At 43.2% G+C, this 27,567-nt stretch overlaps 1 protein-coding gene across 1 annotated transcript; it reads right to left on the reverse strand.

Annotated features, from left to right (window-relative positions):
• Positions 1 to 13,048: 13,048 nt before the first annotated feature.
• Positions 13,049 to 21,343, reverse strand: ST8SIA3 (ST8 alpha-N-acetyl-neuraminide alpha-2,8-sialyltransferase 3). The gene is made up of 4 exons (XM_045886325.1): positions 21,066 to 21,343; positions 19,546 to 19,668; positions 16,302 to 16,859; positions 13,049 to 13,787 (listed from the first exon to the last, which is right to left on the reverse strand). Exons 1-4 carry the CDS (start codon positions 21,242 to 21,244, stop codon positions 13,505 to 13,507), a joined length of 1,143 nt encoding a protein of 380 aa, XP_045742281.1. The 5' UTR covers positions 21,245 to 21,343; the 3' UTR covers positions 13,049 to 13,504.
• Between the last annotated feature and the right edge of the window lie 6,224 nt (positions 21,344 to 27,567).

Raw genomic sequence — 27,567 nt, forward strand, 5'->3', positions numbered from 1 at the left:
GGGGTTATAATGTAAATGGATGTAGTGGGTTGAGCTGTGGCCTCCAAAAGATGTGTCCACCTGGAATGTGACCTTATTTGTAAAACAGGTCTTTGCAGATGTCATTAAGGTAAAGATCTTGAGATGAGATCACTCTGGATTATGGTGGGCCCCAAATCCAATGGCAAGCCCTTAGAAGAGAAGAGAAGGGGAAACAGATATAGACACACAGAGAAGGCCCTGTGAAGATGGAGGCAGGTTGGAGTTATGTACCTATAAGCCAAGGAACACCGGGCTTGCCGGCAGCCACCAGCAGTTAGGAGAGAGACCAAATGATTCTCCCTCAGAACTTCAAGAGGGAATCAGCCTTGCTGATAGCTTGATTTCAGACTTCTGGCCTTAAGAACTGTGAAAGAATAGATTTCTGTTGCTTTAAGCCATTGAGACTGTGGTAATTTAGTATGACAGCCGTAGGAAATGAATACAATGGAGGTTGTCAAATGAAACATTTTACATAAAGAACATGTTACTTAAAGCATGGGTTGGCAAACCATAGCCCCATGGGCCAAATCTGGCTGCTGCCTATTTTATAAATAAAGTTTTATTGGAACACAGCCATACTCATTCATTTATGTATCATAAATGCTTTTTTGAGATAAAAGCACCAGTGCTTTTATGTTATGATGTCAGAGTTGAGTAGTTGTGACAGAGACTATAAGACCTACAGTGATTAATACATTTACTGATATATTTTTTGTGCAAATACAGATTTACTTAAGAGAGGGACAGCAATGGGGAAATAGGGAATTCTGTAGTGATTTCTTCAGCCACCCTTAATACATCTGCTTTGAAAATCTGTATGTTCATATTTCAATTTGCTTAAAGTCACATCTCTCCTATAGTAGTGGAGATACTGATTAAAAGAAAGTACAACAAAAACAACAGATATATAGGATTTGTGTAGCCTCAAGGTAGATTGTTAGTTCATCCTCCTCATTTTGGGTTCTTGGACTTAATGTGAATTGTAAGCATTATTAGGTTGGTAGGATTGAGTAAGCAATAAACATCCTCTTGGAATAAGGAAAAGAGCTATCTGTCATTGTATTGAAGGTTTGTCTTTCCCAGATAGTCCTGGTGCTTTTTATTTGATTAGCAATGAGGAGCCATTCGATGAGCTTTCTCTCTAAATGTGTGAAGTTCTCCCATCTCCCTAAACAGGAGAAGTAGTAACTGAGTTGATGTGGCACACACCAGTAGCTTATTTATTTATGTTAATATAGTACATTAATAGGCATTACCTCTCTGTGGAGGAAGTCATCCTCAATGATGATGCATGCTTTTCTCCTAACCTTTTTGCCTTTTCTAAGCTTTTTAAAGTTTTCTAGGGAAATAAAGATTGAGAAAGTTGGTCATTGACCTTACATTGAACATTTCTGACTGCCTTTGAAAAAGACTCCTCTTGGGCGCCTGGGTGGCTCAGTTGGTTAAGCGACTGCCTTCGGCTCAGGTCATGATCCTGGAGTCCCCGGATCGAGTCCCGCATCGGGCTTCCTGCTCGGCAGGGAGTCTGCTTCTCCCTCTGACTCTCCCCTCTCTCATGTGCTCTCTCTCATTCTCTCTCTCTCAAATAAATAATTAAAATCTTTAAAAAAAAAAAAAGAAAGAGACTCCTTTTGCAAAATTTTTTCATGTCTCTTGAAAATCTGTGTCAAGGGATTATTCAGGGAAATAATCATGGATGTTCAAACATTGTTATAAGATGTTCATCAAAGCACAGTTTACAGTGATGAATAATGGCAAAGAACCTAAACTAAAATTTGAAACAATAGAAAATGAGTTAAATAAATGCTTCCGTCCTGTGAGCTTATCAAAGAATATTTAATGACAGGGAAAGATGCTCTTGATATATTTTTAAGTGGGAAGAAAGCAGAAAACACACAGGATGCATGGTGTAGAAGAAGCACACAGGTGAAACAGGTGAACATTTTAGGTGTTTTTTTAAACTATTTTTGCTTATCTCTATTTCCTAATGGTTTTTCAAAGAATAGTTTTATAATAATAAGAAAAAAGAGTTAAGATGAGCAGACTGTCCTACCAAATATTTCATTGAGAGTTAAGAATGTTGGTTGATAGAAAAATAACTTTCTTCTCCTTTTGCTTCCCAGAAAAACTGATAAAGTATTTAAATTGTTGCTTGCTAGGAGAGTACATTTGGACAAGGGACTTTCTCCCCTGAGCCTTGATTTCTTCATCTGGAAATGAGAGCTTTGAATTCACTGAATCCGGAAGTGCCTGGTCACCTATGACTTTCTGAGTGGTGCGACGCACTGGTCAGACCAGCCTATTCATCAAGCTAGCTCACTCACTGAGAAAAGTCCACTCAAAATGGGGGATAGGTCCGTTGTTGAGGCAGGTATCAGCCACCCCAGGCCTTCAGACCCTGTGCAAGGCCCGCTGGGTAGGGAGCCCGTGCTGTTGCTTACACTGACCCAGAAAGCCTACTTCCTTGACGGGCTTGGGAGCGTTGGGTCAGACTGGTCCTTTTATGAGTGGGGTTTCCTTAACCCTCTTTGTCTTGATCAAGCTGTGGCAATGCATTTTCTTAGGGAAAAAAAATTCTACTTTTAAAATTTAATTTGTACTAAGTGGCCCCAGGCAAAGAGAGCCTGCAATAAACTTGGTGTCAATTTCATGTTTTGTCCAAATTTGTGAAGTGCTTTGTTTTAGAAAAACTTACCATTTCTTTGTTGGGGTGGGTAATCATCAGACCAGCAAGCAGTTTTCAGAAAATATAAGCCTTAAGTATTACATTTGGCCTTTACAATTTTTATTGCGTTCACTTCAATGGGGCCATTCTTTTTTCTCTCTGCCCCTCTCTCTGTCCCTTACCTGCATCCCAACATTCCCTGGCACTGCCCAGGATGAAAGATATTCCCTTGTAATGTGTTGAACTGTAAGTTCCTTCAGGATAGGCATTGTGATTTTGTATCCTGTTCCTATCCTGCCCAGTGTTGTACATAGTGACCAGTAAGGGCTTTTGGTGTGAATTAAAGAGCATTGCAGCAGGCTCTTCCAGATGGGACCCTGTTTCCTAAAGGCAGGGTCTTTCTAATAATGTGATATTTTTTACCCTATGCAAGTTCTTGTTTTGCTTGAAATTATAATCAGACAAGTACAAGAACAGGATGCACTTTGGTGCATGAATATGCTGGGACATTATTGATGTTGGAGCATGGTTATTGAGAAAAACAATTCCTAGGACTGTTCATTCATTCAGTCAACACATATCTTTCACGGTGCTATCTGAGGCAGCTCAGTCAGAGCAGAGTGAGGACTTTTGGTGTCTGTGGTGTAGGCATCAAGGTGGGAAGGGAGATAAAAAAGAGAAGTGACACATAGACTCTGGTGTATCCATTCATCCATCCATCCATCCATCAAGATGGGAAGGGAGATAAAAAAGAGAAGTGACACATTGACTCTGGTGTATCCATCCATCCATCCATCCATCCATCCATCCATCCATCCAACAGAGATGAATTGCTAGCCTACTAAGTGCCCAGCACTGTTATGAGCACTGGGAGCATAGTGTGATTAAGACAAGCAAAGTTAAAATTTTTTCTAACCTACTTCCCTAGCTGTAGAAGGTAGAGCTTATAATAAGTGGGAGATGCAGACAATGGAGTAATTAAATACTATCATTTCAAACAAGGAAAGAAAATACTGGGGCTCCTAGGTGGCTCGGTTGGTTGAGCATCTGACCCTTGGTTTTGGCTCAGGTCATGATCTCAGGGTCATGGGATTGAGCCCCGAGTCAGGCTCTTTGCTCAGTGTGTAGTCTGCTGGAGATTCTCTCCCTCTCCCTCCTTCTCCCTCTACTCCTCCCCCTGCTCATGCATGCTCTCTCTCTCTGTCTCTAAAATAAATAAAATCTTAAAAAAAAAACCAAGGAAAGAAAATGCTATCAAGAAAAATAAAACCATGTAAAGGGATGGAGGCCGATGGAGGCACTGAGGGACGGCTCTGTGAGAGGGTGGCCTGAAGAGAGACTGGAATGGGATGAAGAGGCAAGAGAGAACGCTGGACTGAGCATCAGACTGTGATCTCATTTTAACTCCACCACTGACTGTGCGACATGGACCAACTCCTCAGTGTCCCTCTCTCACCTGATTATTGATGAGATAAAGCGACGTGTGTGACTGTACATTCAAGATGAATGTATTATTATTAATAATGTTTAAGTCCTGTTGTGTGATTTGCATCAAGGACCTACGGAAGGTTGATGTGTGGGGGCGCTTTTACTATTTGCTGCTCATTCATGGCTGGAGACAGTCAAGCCCAGCCTTCCTGGAGTGGTCCAAATCTCTGAGGAGAATTCCTCAAAACACAGGGAATGAAAAAAGGGAGGGTGCCCTTAATCTGTGCATTGGATGGAGAGTGTTAGTGTGGGGGTGGGGGTGGGGGGTCTTCCAGATGGGACAGAGACACCCAGCCGTGTTTCCCAATGCACAATAGAAGAGTTTATTCAAAAACAGTGCATTCAGTACTGTGTTTGGCACAGGAGGCAATGAGGCAGGCATGGTCACATGGAGCAGGTGCATCTGGGGAGACGTCGAAGCAGATCATTGTGTTCTCTTCACACGCTACAGTCACAAGATACACACAATTACCTCTACAAAAGAAAGTCATCCTTGTTTACCAAGAAGGTGGAAGGTATTTACATGTTCCTCAGTCCAGCAGTGCTGGCTCCTTTCAGGTCTCCGTGGCCCTGTCCATCTGGCACCTTGTTTCTCAGGGCAGCTGAGGCTGCCCGTCAAAGGAGATTGGAGTCTGATCTGAAGGGCCGCAGCTTCTCCCCAAGAGCAAGAGTGCTTCTGATGCAGTTGAGAAGGAGTGAAGTCTTCAATGCCAGTCTCTCAGCATAAAATGACGTTTTCCAAAATAAATGCATCAAGTGTGTGAGGGGAGGGCTCTATGTTATGACAATATAAGAAGCATTTTTCCCTGATACATGCTTCTTGCTCTTTTCTTTAATAACTTACATTCACTGTTCTCCCACCTTTTGGTTTCATCATCACTCTGAAAAGAGCTTTGTTCCTCCTTCTAAGGTGGTATAACATTCTTTAAAAAGATGCTGAAATGAAACTGTGAAACCAAGTAGGTCAAGTGAGAGAAGATATCACAAACATTCTTTTGTCTTGATTTCTGATTTATGCTTTACAATGGATTGTCAGCTTCCCATCTAAAGAATGGAGGCAGCATGGTGTGCTGGAGTAGAATCAGTGGTTGGGAGACCCGGACTCTAACTGCAGTTAACTAGCTGGGCAGCTAAATCACTTCCTACTTTCTGGACCTCAGCTGTCTCATCTCCTTGTTGAAGATGTTGATCTGGAATCTAGACCTGAGATAATGTCTAGACCTGTGAAGTTCTGCTCTGCACGTAGTTGACTCTCCTATGTGAGTACACGATGCTGCATGGTTATGTTTCAGTATTTTTGTTCTGTGTCCTGGGAGAATTTCAGTGCTGATTGCTGATGGTTGGTGATTGGATCTCAACTCATCAACAAACCCCTCCCCAGGGCTCTTGGCTGTAAGGTTGCTTTTCGCATAATAAGGGCTTAGATTTGGATTTTGAAATGTAGTTAAAGGGTGTTTAGACATGGAGACCAATTATTCTAAGTCTTGCAGAATGATCTAGATTCCAGATTTCAGAGGGAAACCTCCCCTTTCCTTTTTGTAAGTACTTCAGTGACTTTATTCCACATCTGCACATTGATCAAACCTCTCTCCCGTCATCTACCATTTTTTCTAACCTACTTCCCTAGCTAAAAATATTGTGGGAGTGACTGGTTCCTCAAGGCTGGTTTTGCTGTGAATTTGTTCATAATAAAATGGGGCCTACTGTCAAGTCCTTTCTGCTTGTAGCTATGGACTTATCTCTTTGGCGTCCAGAAAAAAGCCAGGGGATGAAGGTATATTTTTTGCTGAGGCTACAGGCAATTTGTTGAGTATAGAAAAACATCTGAACATATACCTGATTTATTTACAACAAAATGTAGCTTATTCAGTATAAAGAAGCAAGCTCATTTCAATGACTGCTAAAGAGTACAGAAAACAGAAGGCTACTTTGGCCTTTTAAACTTAAGAAAGACAATGTTTCAGTTGAGTTTCAAACATTTGTAGTCTAGAAATGCCTTACAGACCCTGAAGGATATTTTACTACAGTAAGGAAAGTAGATTTTCCCTGTTATGATCTAATTTTGATTTACTACATACAGAATGAAAGCCTGTGTCCACTTATCATGTTTGAGGAATTAAATACATTCTTTTTCGAGTGTTGCCTTCCAAAGGATTGAATCAAATCCACCTAAGAATGAATTCCATCAGAAAAATCTTTAATTTGCAAACAAAGCTTGTTTTGTGGTTCACCAGAGTGTCTGATTTCTAAACACTCTGTGAAGTAGGGCATTCACTTACAGCTAGTGGGAGGAAGAAGGAAAGTTGTAGTACTATTGCTCAATGCCCAGGGGACTACAGTGGCCAAACGTTTGTTGGTAGGTTTTCTCAGGGTCCAGCCTTACGCTAGCATAGCTAAGGGCGGCATCACACGATGTCTTCCTCTACAAAGTTTATCCAGTGGTGTTCCTAACTGTGGTCTTTATTGCCCATTAGAAACTTTTTGTGGGCAAAAAAAGCCCAGCTGAGTGCATACTCAAGCCTTGGGCATGAGACTTAGCAGATTTCCCTTAATGGGGTAGAGACATTTGAACCATGGAGCCTCTCCAGGTGTGGCGGGACTAGGTAAGCCTACTGGATGTTTGTTCTTCCCCTGCTCCTGTGCAGGCACTGATTTCTGGGTGCTGTGTCAGAGAATGAGGAGCAAGTGGACAGGGAAAATTAGAGATTTGGGGAAACAGGCAATGGACCATAGGATATGAGAAAAGATCAGCCAAACATGGTTTCAACTGGCAGTTAAATTAAAGGATGTTTACCTGGAAGCTCAACCATGGCGGGTAGTCTCCCAGAGGACTGAGTGGCCTGTTGAGAGGTTCCTAAGAGTCACATGGCTAGGAAATATTTTGCACACCTTAGAGTCCTTAGCCTCAAGGACCCAATAATATACTAAAAATTAGCAGATCTAACCAAAGTAGAAATGCCTCCTTGCAGGGAGGGGGCACTTGGGAGTTTCTCCAAAGCCGCTGCGAGCCTCGCCTGTTTGGTTCTCTCGGACTCCGAAGATGCCCAGGCAGGACTGTGCTGGAGCCAGCCCATAGTGGCTCCTGAAAAGCTGTTGTTACATATTCACCTGGTTGACAGCAAGTTAGGAGCTTGAAACTGTCTATGTTGAGAGTATTTATACCATGGGAATTGGCAAGTGCTACACAGGAGGGCTCCACCTTCTCCAGAGTCAGTTGTTAAATATTTAGCAGTACACCAAAGAGCTACAATTGTCTCAGAGTCCCACAGAAAGATAATCAAAGGAGCCCTTTAGTGTCTCTGATGATTAAAGGCTTTGCATGCGCACAGCTGGCAAAAGGAGCCTGGCCAAAACTTCACTAGCGCGGTGGCACCTTACCCAACAGAGGCTGATACATGGCAGCCAGTGATAGCTGCTTCAGTTAGTCTTAGAATTTTGACTTCTTGCATTTCCTCTTTTGACTGGTTTCGTTTTAACGTGAGGATCTTTGCATTTTGGGCGTTACCTATAGGTTGAGAAATCAGAACCCTTTAGGAATATTTTAGGCTCTGGGAATGACATCCAAGTAGAATCTGAATGAATCATTTAACTTCCCTGTTTCTCAATCTGTCTATTTGTAAAGATGAATGACCTGAGATCTGCCTCTTCGTTTGAAATATCAAAAGTGAAATATAAAGAGCTGGCCCTGGGGTAAAGTATATTAAAGCTATGTCCCTCACTTCAACTGTCTTCAGGCTTGTATCCATTCTGTCTAAATTAACCAGTTACTATTTGCTTACAAATTAGTGACAGGTCAGTTCAGCCAAAACAGTTGAATAGTTGAGTCACTAAGACTGTGTCTATTATTGCCATGTATAATGATAACTTCAAGGAACAGATGTGATACTAATTGCATGAGGAGTGATAAGCATTCAGCTACTTTGGTCAAAATGGTATATATGACTTTGCTATACATTATTTGTTTCCAAATGCTGGCAACATCAGAATCACCTGGGAATCTTTGTAAGCTTAGCTTATCCCAAGACATTCTGAGTCAAAGGTCTGGGGTGGGGCGCAAGAGTTGTGTTTTAAAGAGCTCCTCATGTCATACAGCTTTGTTTGCTGGTGGATCAGCAGCATAATCCAGGTCCTAACCCCATCACCCCATTGTAATCTTAGATTGGAGTCAGTTTTTCTGTGACAGGCTCTTCACTGTGATTCCACTGTAATTAACAACATGAGAATGGGCTTCATTGAGGGAAAAGAGCATCTATTAAAACACATATCTTCAATAATAAGTCAACACAATAAAAACAAATTTTAGGAAATACTGTGTAATACAATAATTACATTCTAAAATGTTTCCCATTTCAAATGTTATATCTATGTGGCAAAGCAATCAGAGTGTGAGAGAGGCATATTTAGTCATTTTGGTCCTTGGTGTCAGTTCATCCGTGGCCTTGATTAATCGGGCCACAGAGCCCAGAGAGGTCAGCCAGGTGGCCCAGGGGGGTCTCTGGCACCTGTGCTGCTCCATCTGGGTTTTTCAGCCACATATGCACAGTCCCAGCAATCTTTGTAAGCAAAAGGACAGTTCTGCATATTCAGGGAGAAGTAGAGGCTTAACAGATACTTTTGCCTGGCACATTTAAACAATTAGAGGAAAAGGACTTAAGGATCCAGATTTATACAGAAAATCGTTTGGTCTGTTATTTTGCACATGAAGACTCAGCTCAACATTATTCGTTATTATTTGCACATCTTCTCAGCATATTGAACTAATGCAGTAATGCAAAGTCTGCTGTTGAAATTACTTACAATGTGGAAGGCATTGACAAAAGGTATTCCTTACCTTAACAGGCCCCAGCTGAAAATAAGACAAATGGAGCAACACAACAAGTGGGTTTTTTTTTTTTTAGGTTAAATAAACTGAATAAAAAATTTAAAAAGAAGTACATAACTATTCTCAGTATTCAATTTTAAGTTGTGCATACATATTGCTAAAACAATGTTTTATAAGGTGAATACTGAATTACTGGATAAGATTCCAGCTGTCAAAGGTGAACTGTTAGTAACTAAATTGTGATTTACCAGAATCATGATTTACCAAGTGGGTTTTCTCTCATTTCAGGGGAGAATGTAGGTTATTACCAATGGACTGTTGTATGCCTAGGCAATCATCTCCTTTACTGTTTTACATTGACAAATAAATATTTTTGGGGGGCGGGGAAGAGAATAAATTTTCCTCCTTTACAGTCTGGACTTATTTTCTGTGCCATGGGGACCCCAGACTAAAATACTTTCTTTTTGGGCCCATCTTCATTTAATGCTGATGAGGAGGAGATGAGGAGTCATACTTTTTCTACTGATTATGCCATGTTGGGAAAATCACTTAGCCTCTCTGTTCCTCCTTTGTAGCATCTCCTTTGTAGCATCAAGGATTAGGACTAGAGAAGCTGAAAGGCTCTTCCATTTGTGGTATCCTATGGTTCTACAATTCGTCCCTGCTTCCTCTGGCCTCAGGTCAACCTTTCTTTGCCGTCTGAGAGTGTCTAATAACTACTGTGTAGCCCAAAGTCAGAGGAAATGCTCTTCCCTTCCTTAGCTTCCCCACCAAATTAGGTTAATCATGGCACTCACATTCGTAGATAACTGGAGGCCCCGGGCACAAGGAGGCTGGAGGAACCTCTCCCCTTACACGTCCTGGCTGGCAGCCCCATGGTCACGCGCCCGACATCAAGGTCACAGGCAAATGGTACCGCACTCATAGCACTTTTCAATGGTCAAGGACACTTGAGACGCAGAAGCAAAGGCAGAGGAACTGTAAATGTCTTAATAATCAAATATGGGAAAGATTTCTGGGTGTGTGGGGAATTCTTGATACCTCATTTTAGCTCTCTATCCCCTGGTTTAAATGTCTGCACATGACTCTCAGAACAACCAATGAAAACTGGTTGAGGGACTGGCATTAAGCTGGTCACTAAATGTTTGTGGGCTTTTTTCTCCTCTGCAACTGACTTGGTCATTTGTGTTGGTATCATACATAGATGGCCTTGAGGGCTTAATGGTGGAATTTATTCCAATAGCTGAGGGTGAATTCTGGTGTGAGGATCCCAGACAAAAGGATGCACTTAGCCTAGAACCAATAAAGCAAGGGCAATGCACAAGCCAGGGGTTTGTATCTGAGCTGAACCAGAAAGGGGGATGCAATAGTCCTGTCTGCGTGTTTCACTGCTCTTGACCGCACAGCCCCGGAGTTCTGGTTACTTACACTACTGCCTTTCGAATCAGGACTCAGGGGACCCGCCGACTCTTTTGGTCGCGACAGTGGTCATATAGATTTGATTTTTGAAACTGTCTTTAAAAACAAAAAGAGATTGTGAATGATCAGCTAGAGGCTGAGTTTCTCTATGCTGGAACTACAGGTCAAGGGCACAACAAACAAAAGCAACAGTAAAAGCTGCCATATACTGAGTGCTTACTACAAGCTGAAAACTGGGATAGAAGCTTTACCCACATCCAGAGTCTCATTTTTCAAACAGGAGGGAGATAGGCTGTGCAGAAAGAATTTATAAGGTATGAGAATTGTGGTTAACCACTATGGCAGGGCTTGGGGCTTTCTTCAGAGATTTTTTAAGAAAAGGGAAAGGTGGTCTTTTGGATCAGTTCCAGGATGTCCTGCCTGGCAACAGGATAAGCCTGATCTCTAAGCCCTCTGGTTCTGGGAAACAAGCCTGTTTCTTCAGTATTCTGAGTTCTTGTGAAAGCGACAGATGAAATGGTGTTGGGAGATGGAAAAATCCTCTCACTCTGATGTTAAAATGGAGCCAAGAGTGATGTGAGATGTAAAATGTCTTCCTGAACTTGAAAAGACAAAAAAAAAAAAAACCCAAACCAAAAAAAAAACCCAAAAACAAAAACAAAAAACAAACGAACAAAAAACCCCAAACCAAAAATGGCATTATGATGAGGTCTACTTTAAAAGGTCTACCATAGAACAATGAACTGTTTTTAGGGATTTTGGTCTTTTGCTCTTTTAACCTGCCTGGTTCAACGTGTCTACATATTTATATTTAGTGAAATCTAATGGGCACATTGGGATTAAAACTCCAGAGTCAGGATCTGGCCCATGTAACATTGGCATTAATATCACTTAGCTGTAACCAAATGAACTAAGTGCTTAGGAAGAGCCAACTAAACAATTCTGTCAGTTATCAATCTTGCAGTGACCCTAACAGAGCACAGCATGAGCACTGGAGTACTGTCCTCTTTAAAGTGACAGGAAACATGAGGTGGTTTTGATGCCCATCAAATTATACCAGTGAATTTAAAAACGTTTTTTTACTGTCTCACCTTCTAATTATTTCAAGTATTGAGCTGTGTTAGTGTTTCCCATTCCGAAACATCTATTCCTATTTCTTCCTGTCTGTTTGGATTGCCATTCATATAGCATTGTAAGATGTGTCACAATTGGTAACACATTTGAACCCATACGGTTTTTCTTTCACTAGTTAATATCTGGATCAATGTAAGCTGCTCTGATGAGCTTTCTGAAAAACATGAGGATAAGACAGCTCCCCTTTAGGACCAGGAGGCAGATGAGCATAAGAACTATGTCTTTCCTTATTGCATTTGGTTTAACTCTGGGCATGATGATACCTTCCCAAAGAGGGACAGTGAGCTGATTACTGAACTACAGCAATTATTTTAAACAGCATTTGTAACATTACAAGCAATCTAGGCTGAGATTTCTGGAAAAGAACAAGCTACCCCACCCAGATGTATTACAAATGTGCTTGACTGGCATTTGGAAAGAAGAAAGAAACTCTTATTAAAATTTAACGTCAACTTGGCCAGACTTTGGGCTGAACTGGAAGAACAAAGTGCTGCTCAGTGAAAACCCAGGAGTGGGAGTGATGTGATTTCTACTTCTGAGGCTGATATAATAAAAAAAGAAAATAGCCAACTAATTACTTCATGCCAGGTCTACACAGCTCAAATTCCAAGGGTTATTTTGTACCAAATCTTCCTATTACCCAATGGTTTTTCCTTATGAAATGCTTAATTTTTAGGTATACAGATTTTATTTCATTTTTAGATATACAGATTTAGATATACAGATTTCAGTGGAAAAAGGGACTATCCAGTGTCTACAATTGTCTTGAAGAGAACAAATGGTTCTGAGCAGTGCTGGTGGACACAATGATACTGAAGATGACCTCCCCTCAGCCCTAGTCATGGGGTGCCTGTCCTGGTCAACTTCAGATCTTCTATTTTGCTCTAACCCTCCTGGTTTTCAAAGACTCTGAATGGACACCATGGTTACAACGCTTTAGGGCATACGGGGATTCCATAACAACTTCTAAGCATTCTTCTTCCTTTTCCTCTGTATGTTCCAGGCTCTTAAGCTGACTCATTGCCTCTATATTCTGAGAGAATTCCCAGCCCAGTGCTTGGGTTGAGATTGTGGGAGGCACTAAACTCAGGCTGGAATACTCTTGCAGATGTGGCAATAGAATGATTTGCCATAATAGCACTCATGTCAAAAGATGCAATGCCACCCATGACAAAAATTTTCTTTGTGATTAGTGAAAGATGCACTGCAGTATATGCCACTCACCACAGAGGGACCGTTCTGCTGTAGAATGACTGCGCGGACCAGTGAGAACTTCATAAGAGGCATTTCTTATAAAAGAAATCCTAAGGGGACCCATCATGATTTGGTCAGTTTGTCATGAAACATCAAAGTTACCCAGAGCCTTGAACACATCAGACGAGTACAGATGCAACACATACAAGCAAAGCTAATTTAATATGATTCCTAGCAAATTATTAAACTCCACAGTGGTGGGGCAGGGGGTTGTAGGGAAAGAGATCGAGAACGACAGGGAGAAAAGAGAGAGTGAGAGAGGAGATATGCCAACGATTTTTGTTTGTTTCCGTTTTGAAGAGTCTGATCCCACCCAGGCAAAACTGAAATCCTGCCCAAACTGGCCAGAGGCCTGTGACTATGAGGACTGTATCTCAAAGCTGCGGGAACTACAGCTCTAGTCCTCATAAAAAACGGGAGGCAGTTTATTATCAAAATACAAACACGAAAATACTTCAAACCATTTCATTAGCAGCATAGTTCCAAATGCAACATTCCCTTTATCAATCAAGTTTGAGTCGTGTGGCTTCGTTTGTCTTGCCAAGACCCTTAAAAGAGCAGTGCAAAAGAGGGAGAGACATCTTTCCTTTTAAATGGCAGACAATCTTTATAAGGAATTCTCTAGGGTTCTATTCTGAAGACTATTCCATTTGATTTGGGGCACTTTTTAAATGGCCATTTGGCACTTTCTGTTCAAAGTCTTAGGCACAGTGTGACAGAGTCAGCTTGGTGAGCCCTTCCCCATGCATTCGGTACAGCAGCTGGAACTCGGCAGGCAGCTGGTGTGACTCCTGCCACTTGGTGGTAAATTTGGTTCCTTTTTTGTCATAGTAATGGTATGGAAGATCTTCCCTTGTGTTGGGGTCAAATCCAAAAGGCCAAAATCCATACAAGTGGATCTCTTCACATATTGCTGATGCAAGGCTGTACATAAGAATACCTGTGCTCAGCCGTTTGGGTGACAAATGTTTGTTTTTCCAGTACCTGCGGAATAATAAGTACATGTGGATTCAGAGGCCAGTGTTGGTTTCAATCCGATAAGGTCACCGTGCCTGGGCCGGGAGGTGGATTTGTATATGGAAGTTAAAGAGTACCTGCCTTTTTCTCCTCCCCCGCAAACAGTACTGGCTTTGAATCTATCTTTTGGACCACAGAACAACTCAGGGCACTATTGGGAACATAACTTGTGAGACCCAGGGCAAAACGCAAATGTGGGCCCTTCCTTCAAAACTCACTGATAGTTTCAAGAGGGTGATAGCGGAGCATTAAACCAGGCACTGGAGGCTTCTGAGCACAGCTTCCGGGTGACCATATGGGCTGTGCATGGTCGATGCCAGCCTGCCTCTCGGCTGTCCTAAGGTGAGGTGGCTCTGGCTGGGTGGTGACACCACAGAAGGCCAGCAGGGAGAATGACCCTGCTTCTCATACACAAAGGGCCCTGGGAAGTAGGGAGGAGGTCGTTTACTCTATGGGCACCTCCTGTGTCACTTTCTTACCCACATCTAGAGATTAAATCCTTCTTCTTTGGTCTGGAGAGAGTGTGGGGACTTATTTTTCTGTACCTTCTTGTAAAAGGTCATACTCCCTGTTCCATTGGTGTCTAGCTAGGGGGTCCTGAGCGCTCCTTTAGCATGGCAGGGCCTGAGAAAAGTATTTAAACATTTTCTGAATTAAAAAAATGCTAAATTATGGCTGTTTTTCCTTCATATTTGGACAGTAATTTGAAGCCTTCCTACCTATACTACCACATATTTGAGACTGCAGGGAGTGTGTGTGTGTGTGTGTGTGTGTTTGTGTATCATTGGCTATGCAGCAAAATTAAACTCTTCATGAATCAAGTTTCTACGGACTACATTTCCTTAGAGTTTTCATTGAACCAATGTGTTTGGTTCAAGCTTGAGTGGCTGTGAAGCATCACGGCATCATGGCTAACTCCATGGCCCTTCAGAAAAACTGGGGCAGGGTAGGCCACACAGGCCAGTTTCCTGAAGTTACAAAGCACGGGTAGTTCCTTCTTTACTACACATAGATCTTTCCCCATTCCAGTTGAAATTTAAAAGTTTAGTCTTGGTTTTCTTACCTAAGGAGTTAGAATGACTTCTGACAATTCTTTTGGCATGGCTGAACTTAAATAAAGCAAGAGGGGAGCAAAATAAGGAGGTCAAAGACCACAGGAGGACAGGTTAGCTGGAAGCCTGGCTTCTAATTCTGTTTTTGCCCATTTTGGGCAGTGACACTGCGTAAATAACTCCCTTTCTTTGTACCTCAGTTGACTCATCTTTAAACTTAGGAGTTGGGCTACATTACCCCTCAAAAAGATGACCATACATCCTGAGAAACTAGGATAGTTCCCAATTTTGTTTGTTATCCTGCTGTCATTGTTAATAGCACCTTCTTTCTCTCAAAGACAAAGCTCCAGTTTGGGCTATACATTATGGTCCTAACCCTACCTGTTAGATACATACTACTTTATTAGATGGTGATTCCTCCTTCTATGAGAGGTCAACTAAACAGATCTTAAGTTTGGGAGACTTTAGAGGATTACCAGTCCTCCCAGAACCCACTTTAACTTGTAGGATGATCTGGACAGTATGTTAGGGCATGGAGGCTACTTGCATAGAGGAAATTAGAGTTGAGGCAGTTTCCCCAGATGATATAAAGAAAAATGAATCTTACAATTAATTTTGCTTTATAAAATGCCCTGGACTAGTGGCTCCCAATTCTGACTACATATTAGAATCATCTGGGGAGTTATTAAGAAAAACAGGTACCTGGGCCCTTCCCTTCCCACCTCCAGATAAATTACATTAGAATCCCTTAAAGTAGAGCCCAGGCAACAGTATTTTTTAAAGTTCTCCAGGTGATTCTAATGTATAGCCAGAATTAAGACTCATCAGAATAGATGAAAATATTGCATTTCTGGTCAATCTCTCTATCAAATTATAAGGGATAACAACAAGCTAATAAAATACCCTTCACATGTTTTGGCACTAAAATCCCAAATGATAAAGGCCAATTATACAATTTATGATTTACCTAGGTGGTTTTCTAATTTTGGACATTGACAAAACTCCCAAATATCAAATAAAAAGGGACATTTTAAGTCAATTGCATCTTTTTAGAAAACTGCTTGGTTTGTCTAATTCCGCCATTGGCATTATGGGGACCTAGCCATCCATTTAAAGAAAATTCTTGATTTTTGGTGATTTCCATGACTGCCTGTTAGGCTTATCACCAAGGAAGGAGACAGGGAATAGAGAGGGGAGGCTGATGAAACACCAATCCCCCCATTTGGCACTCTGTTACCAGCAGGGGGTAGAAGATTGAACTTCTTACCTAGAATGCTTCATTCTTTCATTACAAAAACATAAGAGTTTGCCCAAAATTGCTAAGCTAACCACAAGAAGTAACTAATTGGATACCTCCCACCCCCAAGAGATTACAATATTGATCTGCCATCTGGTGGGGTAAGACTTAAAGGCAATAAAATATACCCACCTGTTGACATGTTGCATTATATTTCCAGGCCAAGCCAATTGGACCTTTAACTGACCTCTGTGTTCAACAAAAAAGTCAACTAATGTCCTGGTAACAGTTGCTGAAGTATGGAAGAAAAATGCAGGGATCCAAAGAATGGCCCCATCGAGCTTTTTTAAACTGAGGAAAAAGTTGTTACGGTCCTGAATGGTCAAGAGATTGTTGTAATATTTTTCCAGAATGCTGGGGTTGAAGGTGGTGAGGTTGGTTTTCCTTCCAACATCTCTTTGGAAAGCCTCCGTAGGGGCGAAATTGCAACGGAAAACAAAATCTGACTTATCTATTTCTTGTCCACACCGGCTCCCTGTCAGGATCCCACTATTTCCAACCACAGCACAAATATTAAAATGCTTATTCACAATGGGTGACACATCTGGAAGCAGTGATCGGAAGTTATTGCTAATAGAGAAAACATATTTATGGCTGGAATAATCATAGTGCATCAGTTGTCCGATCCGAACACTATTCTTGGTCAAAGAAAAATTTTTTATTACATCGACATGCTGAAGAATTTCTTGCCTAAAATGAAAAGAAATTCATTAAATGCATCCCATTCAAAAGAATTGACTTTCCATCTTATGTCTTATGCTGCCATTTCATTCAGACAAGAATCATAGGAACATTGTATCAAAAAAAGATTATACATTCATAATAATTGTGGTTGTTGGGGGAAGGACTGCTTCAGAATCTACAGACTAATTTCTCAGTCAAGTTCTGGATGTGCTAATTTCTCAGCCAAGTTCTGGATGTAATCCTTCAAGGCTTATAAATGTTGTAACTCACAGTTTTAGCTGCCATTCTTTGGTTTTCTGTTCTACATGAAAAGTGTATTTGATCAAGGGGAGGCATAGGCCGAACTATGTCAGAAAATACAGGGAGACAATTTACACAGGCTCCAAAGAGCTCACATTAATGCACAAACATTGGTGACTTAGAGTTTGTAACTAGGGACTACTTGTTTGCTATTGGACTGCAGTGTTCAAGGAATATCAAATATCACTGGTGTCCAAATAAGAGCCAAATAGATATGAGTTAGTATAGTACTATCTATTATTAAAATATGGAAATGGTAGTATCAGTGAGTGTAGTTGAATATTTAATAGAAATGAGATGATAATCTCATTAAGGTCCTTTGAATAATGAAATGGGAGTATTTTTCTACTTGATTATATAGAAACACAATTTAGTTGGAGTAACTTAATCCTTAGAAAAAGAGGCTATGGTAAACCCTGGAAATGTGTGTATATTGTAAGAATTCAGAGGATAAACAAGGCAAGGGTGATACTTAGCACTAATTTCAGGTTACTTTCATGTTGAGCTTTAAGTAAAATTAAGCATTTCCTCTTAAACTTCAGCTATTTAAAATATTTAAGAAAGACCAGTAACATGTTACTTCGCTATTAATTCTAAGAAATCACATTGTGAATTTCCAGTGTCTTTTGCCTAAAAAATAGCAGGATTGAAAATAGATGTTGTGGGGGCGCCTGGGTGGCTCAGTTGGTTAAGCGACTGCCTTTGGCTCAGGTCATGATCCTGGAGTCCCGGGATCGAGTCCCACATCGGGCTCCCTGCTCAGCGGGGGGTCTGCTTCTCCCTCTGACCCTCTTCCCTCTCATGCTCTCTGTCTCTCATTCTCTCTCTCAAATAAATAAATAAAATCTTAAAAAAAAAAAAAGAAAATAGATGTTGTGTATATCATCACTTTACCTGGAATTTTATTTTAAAAAATTACTTCATTTGTCAAAGTATAAAGCAACATCATCTAAAACTTCCAAAGTTACCAATGCTGTTCTTTACAAACTATTCTTTACCTGTTATAAAAGAAAATTTAAAATGATACTGGGAAAATTAATTAAAGACTACTTAATAAGTGGATTGAAAGGAGGTAAGTTTTGAGAAAAAAATACTGTTGTGACTGGTCATTTGGGTCACATGGCCTAGTCTGGGAAGGAAACTTTTATTCAGTTAGGAACATATTTTGGGGAAGGTATAATGCATACTACCATTAAATATTTCCGGGTTGTCTATAAAATTAATATTGGACTAAAAACCCAATAGTTTAAAAGAAAGGCACTTCTGTGGTTTTCATATTAATCAATTATTGTCATGGAGTAATTTCTAATTAAACAGTTTTAAAAATTTTAATACGAATCACATGACTATTTCAGCTTTTCAAGTAAACAACATTTTCATGACACCATAGATACCTAGTGACTTTGTTTTAATTCCGTCATTAGCTTAAAATAATAAAGAGTGTGGTAACTAGAAATGCTGAGACCAAACACAACCCTGTACATGAGTGGTAAAATGAGTATGTGTAAAATAAGTATTCACACCCCTAATGAATACACTAGATGGCTCACATTCCATTTAGCAGCATAATAATCCCACCAAGAAGGAAGGATTATAAGGACTTATCTGGGGTTGCTAAGAGTAGACCAGAATCACTCAAGATAATAAATTTGAATAAATCTCATCCTTCTTCCCCAACACACGCACGCACACACACACACACACCCCATACATACATACACATAAACTCCCTCACGTATAAACAAGGCTGTTACAAGACAACCTATAAAAATGATGTTGGGTAGCTTTTACAGTATGTTAAAGGCTGTAAAGGTTTAATGAAAAAAATAGGTGAAACCAAAACAAAACCATGCTTAAATACCTGCATATATTTGGGCCAAGATTTTCACTAGTAATTGATAGGGGCGGAGTACAGTACTTGCTGTGTATTTCAGGGTGAGACAATTCTATTTTATTTCATTAAAAAAATTTTTTTTTCTCAGAGAATGAAATGCATTATTGCATGGTCTTGATGCAATTAACTTTTTTAATTAATTAATTAATTAATTAATTAATTAATTATTTATTTTTAGTAGATGGCTTTGGCAGTGTTACCCATGCATGTTAACTACAAATCATTGTTCTCAATTAAGCCCAAGTTAGGGTGGATATTGGAAATACCTTTTTCTCTTCCATTCAGTTGGTCTTCTTGATGTTTTCTTTTTATGTGAGTGCACTACATACATAAGAAAGGGTTACCAATCAGCCTTTGTGCAGTCAGGCCGAGAGGACAATGCAAATAACACCTGAGGGTGGGGGATAGATTTTCGTTGTTTTGGATCACTTTGTTTTGTTTTGTTTTTTGAACTCCAGAATTCAAAAACACCTTTCAGACCTTTTCCCCCTATCCTACCTTTGATGTAAAAACGCTGTCCGATTAAATGTCCACTTAGAAGGTTTCTCTTGGAGTTCGTGGGTCAGAGAATTCGTAATGGGCACAAATGACGGATCTAGAAACTTCAGCGCAAACTGTGACCTGGAGAGGAGCATGAGTACACAGACAAAAGTGCTGGCCTCAGCTAGGGGAAGCCAAGGTAGCCATTAAAGCCCAGGCGACTTGGGGGGGAGGGGGGCACCTGGCGCACGCACTGACTCCATCCCGCCTGAGCCTCTCTCATTTGGTCCACTCTCCGCTCCCACACACACCCAGGGGCAAAAAGAAAACTAGGGAAATCCGCCTCCATTGTCCATCCCTCCCGGTGCGGGAGAGACCATAAAATGGCCGTCTCGCGGAGAGCAGGGGCGGGAGCCCGGCGCACTGCTGGAGCCTGATGCGCCGTGAGGACCAGGGAGTCAGCACCGCGGACAGCGGCCGTGCCTCCGCTAGTCCGACCCGCGACGCCCCGGCTGTCCGGGTGAATTGATTTTTGGAGAAAGGGCAGAGGAAACCGGAGACCCAGGGGAAAACTGGGGGGTGGCTCCTCCCTTAACCTCTTACTTCCCGAGCCTAGTCTGGCTTTACTCCCTGTCCCCTGACTGGGGACCCCCGGAGGCCACAGGCCACCTCCACTCTTCTGCCCGCGGACGGGTGGAGGGGGGGGCTTCTCTAGGTTCCGCACCTCCGGCCCGCTTGGACCACAGGTTGCAGATTGTATTTGACACCTGCCCCTCAGGAGGTCCTCCTAGGAGAGCTCCTAAATGTCACTGGTAGAGGCAGGGGTTCTCGATGAGTTGCGCCAAGCTGCGTCTGGCTCTTTCCCAGTCCAGCCCCTCGCCCGGAGGTGAATTGGACCTGGGGCGAGGGTAGGCGGCCCTTAAGAGGCTCGCTTCCCGCAGAGGGCGGAGGAATTGCAGAAATCCCGGAAAGGGGTGGGGGTGGCAGCGGGGGAAAGGATCGAGGTAAAATACCCCAGGGGCTTCAGGAGAATAGACCCGCGGCATCATTTGATGGGGTGGGGCGTGGGGGAGAGGAGTGAGGACAGCGCAAGGGGAGTCCAGCGCCTGCGCCATTAAATCGGCCCTGGACCGCCGGGAGTCCGGCCGCGGAGTCTGCGGACGTTGCACCGGGAAGGCGCTCACCTCACGCACGTCCATCTCCCGGTTCAGCGCCCCCTCCTCACCCCCCCCACACCTCGCCTCTCCCTACATCATCATTCTCCTTAAACCCTCCCCCCATTTTTGAAATGGGGGAAGGGATGCCGAGGAAGAATACGAGAAATGCAATCACATCGATTAGGACAACGGCTTTTAGGGGCTTTGGGTTAAAAAAAATAAAGGAGAGGGGGAAGGGAGAATCAGAGAGAGGAGTGGAAGGACCACGCAATTATCTTGCCCAAAGTGTCTCAGAGAAGCCAAAACACCACCCTGTTATCTCCCCCCCCCCCCCCAATAAACCAGATACCCGAGGGCGCTCAAATAGAGGCCCGCACTCACCGGAATCCCGCGTGGAACATGTACATTCGGGGCGCCCCTGGGTTGGCGTACTTGGGAGTGGTGAAGATGTTCTCCTTTTTCAGGGACACGTAGCTGATGAGCGATAAAATCAGCAGGGCGACGCTGAGCATGACCAGTCCCAGCACACTGGCGACCCGGGCCATTTTGCAATTTCTCATCCCGGGCTGGGCTGGGATCAGGGGAAGCAGGGAAATCGGTCCATTGAGCGACCAGCAGCTCGCTGGCGTGTCAGTGTGTGTGAGTGTGTGTGTGTTCGCGCGCGCGTGTCAGCGTGTGTGGCGGGGGAGGGGGACCGGGCAGGGGAGCCGCGGAGGCCCGGGGGGGGGGGGGGAAGGGCAGGAGCCCTAGAGAGAAGCCGACCCCCAAGGCAGGGCCGAGCGGGGCCAGGAGGCTGGCAGGAAGATGGAGGGTCTGCGCGGCGGCGTGGCGAAGGAGCGCGCCGCGCTGTGCGTCCCCGGCCGCCTGCTCAGGCTCCCCCGCGCGTTTCCAGCGAGGCTGCCATCTCCTCCGCCGCCTGTAAGATAAATGTGATTGGAATAATGTTACAGTTCGATCTAAGCACAGGATTTAATTAATGAACTCTAATCTCCCAAATAAGCAGGGGGAGGGGCAGAGAGAGAGGAGGGAAGAGGGGTGGCAGAGGGAGGGAATTGAGGCTGGAAGGCTGCAGCCCACGTCCACGGCTTCCCCCGGTGAGGGTTCGCGCGAGGAGGTGCCCGTGGCGAGACAGAAGCCCAAACTTGTTTCAACCGACCGTTCATTACTTTATATATTACAGGATAGGGTGATAAACAACTGGACTTGCTGTCGTGGAGGCTATACACCAGCTGCGAGCTTCTCCTAGAGGCAGAGTGGTTTTAGGAAGACAGACATTTAAAAGCTTCTCTCCTCATCACTGAGGCACCGCCCTGGGCCCCACAGGGTAGCACGTGCCCCAGCAAGCCAGCACCCCAGCCAAGAGGCCCTAACAGCTGCTGGGCCAGCCTGCCTTATGAGCGCTTAAAACCTCCCTAGAATTTTCCAGAATCTCTCCCCTATCCACTTCCTATGCCCACCACATACCTTGTTTCTCTCTAAAGGGTGGGCAGTGCCTAGCACAGTTGTGAGGTGAGCTGTGAGTGTGGAGGGCCTGGCTTCTCCTTCCCTGTCCTTGTCCAAGCACACAACAAGTGGTCAACTGGGCAGTGCCCCTGAGTTGACCAGGCCTGGAGCAATTCTCCCTCATTTAACTCTACACTGCCCAATTTCCTGACCCATCCCTAGGGCCAGGTCTTGGGGATGGGCCACTAACTTGGCCCTGTGTGGCCCAGAAGCTGAAGGCATTATGAACTTCATAAATACACAGAACTCTCTCTCTCTCTCTCTCTTTTTTTTTTTTTTTTAAGACTTTATTTATTTATTTGACAGAGAGAGACACAGCAAGAGAGGGAACACAAGCAGGGGGAGTGGGAGAGGGAGAAGCAGGCTTCCCGCAGAGTGGGGAGCCCAATGCGGGGCTCCATCCCAGGACCCTGGGACCATGACCTGAGCTGAAGGCAGATGCTTAACGACTGAGCCACCCAGGTGCCCCCAGAACTCTCTTTTGAAGGAGCCTGAGAACAAGGTAAGAGAGGCTGCCTCTGAGGGTGGAAGGAAAGCTCACTAACACTTTGTATTGCTTGACCTTCAGTTTGTTTCAGAATATTCATATGTTGCCTGTTCTAACACCCATTGGAAATAAAAATTAATCCATTTTCAGTCAGGCTGCTGGATTCTCAGAGGCAACCCTCATGTTTCTTGAGTTCTGTTCTTTGCAATTAGCTTGTGGCTTCTTCCACCCTAGTCCTACCCTTGGCCTGGTCCTCCCAATACTGGTCCCTAAGCACTAATGAAAGAAGCTGGAGGTGAGACATTGGCCTCTGAGAACTTTTCCAATAAAGAAAACTCATACTTTCCAAGGTGGTTATGATTTATTTCTCTCCTGAACTTCTTGTCTGTGGACTTCAGTGGACCTGATGTTATGGTCTTTCTGTGGACCTCAAATTCCTCAAAGGGGTGAACTGCTGGACTGTGAACTTCTATAAAGCCAGGGCCATATCTTCTTCCTTGCTGTTTGCCCATACTGCCCAGCAACTGTCCCATGTAGGGGACACGCTTAATAAATGTTTGAGAACTGAATGAGGTCCCTTGTGAAAAACATCTGTCCGGTGGTGGGCAGTGGAATGCAGAATGCAAATGTCTGTTTCCAATGAATGACAAAGGGAGTTGTTCATTTTGCACCCACTGAAGGCATTTAATACCAAAATCTAAAAATGTGGGCCAGAATGCCTGGGTGGCTTAGTTGGTGAAGCATCCAACTTTTGATTTGGCTCAGGTCGTGATCTTGGGGTTGTCAGATCGAGTCCCACGTTGGGTTCCATGCTAGGCATGGAGCCTGCTTGGGATTCTCTCTCTCACTCTCTCTCTCTGCCCCTCTGCCCCCAATACCTGCATGCTCTTTCTCTCTCTCAAAAAAAAAAAAAAATTAAAATGTGGGCCAAGCGGACACAAATAATCTTTTTCTCATGGGACTTGTGTTATTTAAAAAATGTTAGGAAAGGCTTGCATATCTGTATATGATGATTACTCGAATCCTATTTTTTGAATAATTACTATCATTTCTTTTATTTTTTATTTTATTATTTATTTATTTATTTATTTATTTTTTATAGTTTCTTTTAAAGAGAAGATCATATGAATATAGTGTAAAATGCTGAAAGGAGTAAGATCTTCCCTTGGAGAGCTGTCTAGGAATTCCACATATTGGAAAAACTCTTCTTGAACACGAAATCAGGGAACATGCATTGGAGCTCAGAGTAATGGTTACACATTCAGGCTCTGGAGCCAGCAGACCTGACTTCAAAAGCTGACTCTGGCATCCACAGCTATGTGACCTGGGATAAGTTATCAGCCTCTTTGTGTTCCAAGCTCCTCAGCTGCAGAATCAGAATAAAAACCTTCCAGGAGTTGGGGAAAGATTACACAAGGCATGCAAAGGCCTTGGCACAGCTCCGGGTCCGTATTAAGCTGTTAATAAATATGAGCTAAACAGCTTGGGCAAGTTTTCAGTATCTTTCTCTGACCCCACAAATGACCCACTACAAATGCATGGGAAGGGATGTACTTGGTGAGACATTTTCCTACAGAAAATGGCAGAGATCAAGAAGCTCTTTGGTTCTCTTTTTAAAAGAACATAATAGGCTTTCCTGGGACTTATGATACAGACTCATTCTGCCTGGTTTTAAAAGTTGATATATTGCTTATGTTTAGCATACCTTTGTGAACCTTCTAAAGACAGTCCTAGTAGGATGATTCCCTTATTGCATATGGGTCACTGAAGGTCATATGATGTAAAGGAACCAAATTAGCTAAAAAATAAACCAGTGGGCAGGAAGCCTGTGCCAGGCCTAAAGGTGAAAATGGCAATTACCAGAGGGAAAAATCCTGGGGAGGGTGCTTCACGGAGCAACTACCATACTGGGTATGGGGTTTTTCAAGCCTGGCTTGATAGCTACTTAGTAAATTAAAAAATAATTAGGACATTTCTGCAGAATATCACTTAACAAATTTCATTAGAAATGGAACCTGTATGGGAGACTAGGAGAGTGTAAACAAGAAATACAGGAATGAAAGACCCCTCTGAATGAGGTTTTCTGGGGGAGCTGTTCATCTGGACACAAGTACTTTCCTCTGCTACCTCCAAGACTGCCTGTCTTTTGCAAACATGGCTCTGTGCCCCTGTCTAGTTCTGCACCAACTCATACCTACCAAGAGTAGATACCAGGCATTTTGGATGGGAAAGCTGGGAAGGATGATATCTTTCCTTAGAGCTTCATTCAGGGGCGCCTGGGTGGCGCCATCGACTGAGCGTCTGACTCTTGGTTTCAGCTCAGGGTCATGATCTCGATCTCACGACCGAGCCTCATGTCGGGCTCCGTGCTCAGCCCAGAGTCTGCTCAAGATTTTCTCCCTCTCCCTCTGCCCTGCCCGCTTGTGCTCTCTCTCTCAAAATAAATAAATGTCTTAAAAAAAAAAAAAAAAGAAAGAGCTTCACTCATTTATTTGTGTTTTCTTTCATCAATTCTTTAAATAAAATGTGTTGGTTATCAAACACCTTGCTGGACAGATAAAGGGTAACAAAATCATCCTTGACCTCCTAATGCTTACGGTCTTGTGGGAGAGAGAGGAGTAATCCTAAGTAAGCAGGCACTGGGTGGTCTGGCCAGTAGGCATACTGGCTGTACTGTGGAGAGCTTGACAATAGAGGGCTGATGGGAGAACCAGGAGTACACCATGACAGGTTGGCAGGGTTCTTCATAGGGGGCAACATCTGAACTGGGTTTTAAAGTATGAGTAGGATTCATTAGGTAAAGAGGCTAAAAAAGGACATTCTAAGTAGAGGAGAGATGAAGAGGCAGGGAAGATTACAGTGGGCTTGAGGAATGCCAAGAGATCATGAGGTGACAGCCATTAAAAAGCGCCTAGAAAGGGAGTGAGGGCCAGATTGTGAAGGGTCCTGGGTGACATGCTAAGGAGTTGGCTGTGTCCTTGGCAGCCCTGCTCATAGCTGCCTACATTTAAGAGAGGAATGGCTCAATTTCGTTTGCACCGAGTGGATGTCGGGGCAGTTGGAGGTGGGCCCATGGGCATATAGGAACAGCAGCCACTCAGGTGGGCGTCAGGAAGCCCCAGGGTGCCTGAATTTATCAATGAACTCATTGACCACTTTCTGTTAGGAGGTACTTGCTCCTGAGTAAGGCACCAGGGAGTTGACTTTTGGAAGGGCAAGTGACCCCTCTAGATGACGTGGAGATCATAGTCCGGGGAGCTTAGGGACAGTCCACTGGGAAACCACTCTTTGGCCACACGTGACTTGCATTCTTCCAGCACATTATTGCCTGACTTCTTAGTTTCTACTACGTCTAACAGTGGCCACAGGGGGGAAAAAGATTTTGGGACTCTGGGGGTTTCCACCTCCTATTTTCCCGTGGAAGAGACTTTATGAGCTCAGAGTTGGGAGGGCCATTGTAGTCAGAGAAAGCTTCACAAAAGCCCTCAGATGGAACTGAAACTAGAAAAGATGCATGGAAGTTTCCAGAGGAAATGGTAGCAGAGGGCAGGCCAGGCAGGGGCAACCAGGCTGAACAAAGATGTGGAGGCAGAAGAGAGAGGCATGTCGGGACCAGCAAATAGATAAACCTGCTTGGAATAAAGTGAAAACAGCCAAGATGTAGAGAATACTTATTATGTGCCAGGAGCCTTTTATACATAATCTGTAACCTTCACTCTGATCTGGGGAGGAAGGTATAATTATTTTCACTTCATAGCTGAAGACACTGATGTTAATGATTTTGTTCAAGGTAAAGCCTCTTTGACTCTAAAGCCCACCCTTTCTGCTATTCCATACTGCTTGTAAGTGGTTCCTGAGACAGAGCTGGAAATGTGTGCAGCCCTGGGAAATTTGAAAGCATCATCTTTTGAGAGTGAGAATCAGTTCATACTGATGAGGAGGAGGAGTAGGAGGAGGAAAAAGAGAAGGAGGAAGATGATGTAGTATAACATTTATTGCACACCTACTATGTGTTGGGTATTATTGTAGGCATTTTAACAACTGATCTCATTTAATCTTTATTCATCCCTCTGAGGGATGGCCAGCATTTCAAGAATGAAGAAACTGAGGCTTAGTGAGCTTAAGTAAGTTGTGTCTAAGGCCACACAACTAGAGTGTTCCAGAAGAGGATTTGGCTCCGGTGTGTTCCACTGGTATTCCAGGGCTCAGAGGAAGAGGGGCTTTAACTTCCTCTCTTGGTCACTGTGTCTCAGGGTTACTGAGGAAGAGAGTACATAGCCGTGTTTAAAAAGCTACTTATTCATACGAGTGTAGGGCCAGGGGAAAAGCCAGAAGGATTCATCTGAAGAGCAGTGGCCTGCTCTGGGGCTGGAGGAAGCTTGCGTAGGGCTGGAGCCTGCGGATAGAGGGCCAGCCATCCTGTGCGGTCAGCCAAGAGACAGCACCTTCCTTTCATTATATCCTTTAGTGCCCGCACAACACTCAACCCAGCTGATGCTCAGTGTGGAAAGAAGGCAGGGAATTTCTCTGCTCTGCAGACTACCTGAGGTCCAGGGTAAGGAGAAGTTTGGTTTCCAGTACAGATTGCAGAGAAAGATCATACACCTGGACAAGTATTGAAGAGACCATGTTTAATGAACTTAATTAGTTATATTAAGCTAGATTAATATTAATGCATGCACATAGTACAAAATTATAAAGCACAGGAGGGATGCACTGGGAACCTAAAACTTCCTCCAACCTTATCTCCTTAGAGACAGCCGCTGTTGCCATCCGGAGATGCTCTGTGCATTCACAAGCGCATGAGTATTAATTTTTAAACATAATTGCTGAGACCAGTTTAAAATGATATTTATTTTAAGGTTTTTGTCTGTATCTTTACAAAAGACATTT

The sequence above is a fragment of the Mirounga angustirostris genome, unplaced genomic scaffold (genome assembly GCF_029215605.1).
Source record: "Mirounga angustirostris isolate CCGP_5_RB_7025 unplaced genomic scaffold, mMirAng1.0.hap1 SCAF_14, whole genome shotgun sequence".
Classification (NCBI taxonomy): domain Eukaryota; kingdom Metazoa; phylum Chordata; class Mammalia; order Carnivora; family Phocidae; genus Mirounga; species Mirounga angustirostris.

What these genes read in the sequence shown, in the direction of transcription:
- ST8SIA3 (XM_045886325.1), bottom strand. Translation starts at nt 21,244, where the DNA reads ATGAGAAATTGCAAAATGGCCCGGGTCGCCAGTGTGCTGGGACTGGTC. An exon ending in ATGTTCCACGCGGGATTCCG is followed by an intron (nt 19,669 to 21,065) that starts GTGAGTGCGGGC and finishes GCTCCTCTCCAG; the next exon opens with GTCACAGTTTGCGCTGAAGT. An exon ending in ACAGCGTTTTTACATCAAAG is followed by an intron (nt 16,860 to 19,545) that starts GTAGGATAGGGG and finishes TTTTCATTTTAG; the next exon opens with GCAAGAAATTCTTCAGCATG.